This window comes from Aedes albopictus, chromosome 2 (assembly GCF_035046485.1).
Source record: "Aedes albopictus strain Foshan chromosome 2, AalbF5, whole genome shotgun sequence".
NCBI lineage: Eukaryota > Metazoa > Arthropoda > Insecta > Diptera > Culicidae > Aedes > Aedes albopictus.
Genome location: NC_085137.1, coordinates 257,316,787 through 257,320,625, shown reverse-complemented (window position 1 = coordinate 257,320,625; position 3,839 = coordinate 257,316,787). Strand labels below are relative to the sequence as shown.

Here is a 3,839-nt window from a genome sequence, read left to right as displayed (position 1 = left end):
AATCGTATGAAAATTAAACCTGCGAGCGATCGCACGTTGAAAACATCTCGCTTTTTGTGTTCAGCATTAGCGCGGTTCTGGTGGTTGTGGCTAACCGCGCGAGTTACGGAAGGTTAAGACAGGCGCGCACCAAAATTTAATTTCTTCGATTCATCCCGGATACTGCATAGTTGATATGGGGGCAAAATGGAACTCAAAAAGTATGCAACAACAAGAGTTTTGTCATTTTTTATTCTCATATAAACGTGTCTCATGCTTAAACACAGCCAGACAGATCTCACCAGGTGAATAAGGGCCAGGTGAATAAGGGCCAAGAATTGTCAATCAAATTCTGGCCCCAGGGGACTGTTACTTCTTTACTCCAAATGAACTGAGATTTCTTGCCCTGCCGTGTGCAGTATAATAGTTGTTCCATGTTAATAGGGATTCCCATAGAACATGGCCATGGGACAACTTTTGCACACACGGCACGTGCCTGTGTGCTGCAGTACTGCAGCTAATCCGGGAGTTATACCCTCGCAGCGTGTTTGCCGACTCGTGTTGGTGGAGCTTTCATCTGAACAACACTCTGTTGTCGTTTAGTGAGTAATTCTAAAGTTCGCGTGAGCGCCGACCATAGGTAAGTGGAATTTCGGCTTTATGCGCTCGCTAAGAAAACTGCTTCGCAGCTGGCCGCGATCAATTATGCCGCGAAACGCACCCCACATAAGAGAGATACATTCGCAGGTTTGGAAGTGTTTTGGTGATATAAAAATAATCGTAAAGCGAGAATAAGAGAAAATTTAAATTATCCTTATTTATAACATAAAGATTCTTATAGTCTATCGGCCTATGTTGTGAAACATTATCAGAAGTAATACAAAAATATCTAAAATTTAGTTTTCATCATCCTCGATCTTCGGTGCCAAATAGTACCGGATGTGTCCCAAGTCCTGGATCTTGTATTCCACCACCAGGGGAACATCCGCCGACATGGACAGCTGCACCTGGCTCGAAAGCGGTGTGGCCTTGGTAAAAGAATTTAGGTAACGACAGGCAAAAGTAAGCGTCACCGGTTCTTGCATTTCGATGACGACCGCTTCCTCTTCCTTGTCCACCGAGGACGTCTGGGCCAGCTTGATGTTAGCCGATCCGGCATCACCGGAAGCAGAGAATTTAACACCTGTGAATAAATTATGATTAAAGACCTGATGATGCTTCATTGGCATTTAACTGAAGGTACCTTCTTTGGTGCAGGAAATGACCACAGATTCACCGAACTGGGACAAATCTCGGCAAATGCGGGCGAACTCAATGGCTGGCATCCGTACTATGCAGGCATAATCCGTCTCGGGGATTCCCAAGTGTTCCTGGTCCAGATTCATCAGCTTCATCTCGTAGTCGGAAACCTTCTCTTGATTCTGAGATTCGAACATGAAGGTGACGGTGTCGGCATTATCCTGGGCTTTCATGGTCACCGTATCGTCATTGTTGGCGCACTTCATGATCTTGGACATGTTAGCCAGGTTCATACCCATCGACAGGTTCCGATCACACCGGTATTTGTCGAAACCGTCCGACCGAAGCGACAATGAAACCAGCGAAACGTGGGAGTTATCCATGGCCTGCAGCTGGATGCCGGAGTCACTGCAATCGAAGGTGGCCTCATTCAGGAGGTCCTTAATGGCTTCCAGGACCTTCTTCAAGGTGGTGCTGGCTACTAGACGAGCTTCGAACATTTTGATGATTTCTGTGCAAATCCAATGAGAGCATTATTAATAATTAACGAATTATTCCTTTGGTTGTAAAGCTAAAACGCTATACTTACTATTGATTTGTAGTAATAATACAGGAAATTTGAAAGAGAACAAGGCACAAGGCGGCACCGACTAGCCAACACGTCGTTTCGTGAAAAAGGCGGAGAGAGAAATGATCGAAGCCCGCGAGAAAAACCGCGCGACAAGCTAAACAGAAATGAGCGCGAAACAAAATAACAGATGTTTTGGCAGTTTTGACAGCAACGTGTTCCACACATCCGAGCACGGGTCTTTCTGTCGAGGCGCCGTCCACAAATTATGTAACACTCTGGAGGGAGGGGGAGTACGGTCGAGCGTTCCGGTTCATACAAAAAAATAGGATTTTCCTTGGGATTTTCATACAAAAAAGCGTTCCGAAGGGGGGGAGGGGGGTTGGGGGGGGGGGGGGTCATAAAATGTCGATTTTAGCGTTACGTAATAAATGGATGCTGCCCAATAGGTGCGGGCGATCTGAACTACACTGAACGAAAACTCCCCGCATAACGATAACCATACACACAGAAAATCCAAACTACCTAATTTTTGAGACCATATTACCCAAAATTGAGTATGTTTTTTTTATAGAATGAGAAAATCTGCAACAGATACCCAAGAGGTGATTCCTCCCCTAATAAAAATGTATTATACACTGCTGATTAGGTGAATGATTGTATCATTCCATGTATGATCATGATGATAGCCCGAAAGGGTTGTTAAGCACGTTGTATCATATTTTTCTATTAGGGTCGGGAGATGTGGGGATCGACCCACTAAAAACTCATTCTCTCTCTTCCTTAGGGGACGTTCAAATATTACGTCCAACATTTGGGGGAGGGGGGGGGGTCTAGAGAAGCGTGACAGTACGTGTATTAGGTATAGGAAAATAGCGTGACAGAAGGGGGAGGGGGGGTCCTGAAATCCCAAAAAATGATGGACGTAATATTTACCTTCGCGGTACGCCCGTTAGGGATGACTTCGAGAAGGGGGGACCGTACATGAGTACACTCTAATAGTAAGCGTTCCACCAGCTACCGCCTTAAGTGTTGTTCACTCTCCCCTGGAGGCTCGGGTCCTGGCTAGTACTTATACTACCCGTTGAACTCAAGCTCCTGGATGGGGAAGGGGGGCCAAATCAACTAGCTGTTGTTCGGCTCGCCATTTACTCTGTAGTTCAAGTACGATTCGAGAAACCGTGGAAGTAACGGAGTCCCACTTGTCCGCCCCCATACACATCGTTTCAACAATGTTGTCAGGCGTGATATCTCTACCGCATACCGTCTGCATACTCGACCTTTGCTCCACGAAACGTGGACATTCAAAGAGCACATGCTCCGCGCTCTCGTCACAGTCTGCACACTCCGGACATGCGGGGGAGCCTGCGTGTCCGAATCTGTGCAGATACCACCTAAAGCACCCATGGTCTGACAGAAATTGAGTCAAGTGAAAATTCACCTCGCCATGGGGCCTGCTCATCCACTTGGACACGCTCGGTATGAGCCTGTGTGTCCATCTACCCTTACTGGAGGAATCCCATTCGCTCTGCCACTTCAGCATAGACGAGGTTCTGGCGATACGCCTCGCGCCTCTTATGCCGCGTCGCTCGAAGCATTCTTCATCCTCTGCCACCACTAAAACTATGGGCATCATGCCCGCTAGCACACATACCGCGTCCTTTGAGACCGTGCGGTATGCGCTCACCACCCTAAGGCACATCAGCCTGTGGGTACTCTCAAGTCGCTTCACGTTTCGGTTAACCACTAGCGCCTTCGACCATGCAGCGGCGCCATACCGTAGTATGGAGACCGCTACTGCCGCTAGCAGCTTACGCTTACTCGAGACTATTGCCGAGCTGTTTGACATTATCTTTGACAATGCCATTATCGCCATGCTTGCCCTTTTGCAGGCATATTCTACGTGGCTTCCGAATTTCAGCTTATCGTCGATCATGACCCCCAATTGTTTCAGTGAGCACTGCCTGCTGTTCAGACTTGCGGTTGTTTACCACCACCACCTCCGTTTTGTGGTGCGCGAGTGCCAAATGTCTCGACCTCATCCAATCTTCCA

General features: G+C 47.5%; 1 protein-coding gene across 1 annotated transcript; it reads right to left on the bottom strand.

Annotated features, from left to right (window-relative positions):
* Positions 1 to 771: 771 nt before the first annotated feature.
* Positions 772 to 1,962, bottom strand: LOC109427955 (proliferating cell nuclear antigen). Its single transcript, XM_019703614.3, has 3 exons — positions 1,808 to 1,962; positions 1,223 to 1,729; positions 772 to 1,162 (listed from the first exon to the last, which is right to left on the bottom strand). The coding sequence occupies exons 2-3, from the start codon at positions 1,716 to 1,718 to the stop codon at positions 876 to 878; spliced, it is 783 nt and encodes a 260-aa protein (XP_019559159.1). The 5' UTR covers positions 1,719 to 1,729; positions 1,808 to 1,962; the 3' UTR covers positions 772 to 875.
* Between the last annotated feature and the right edge of the window lie 1,877 nt (positions 1,963 to 3,839).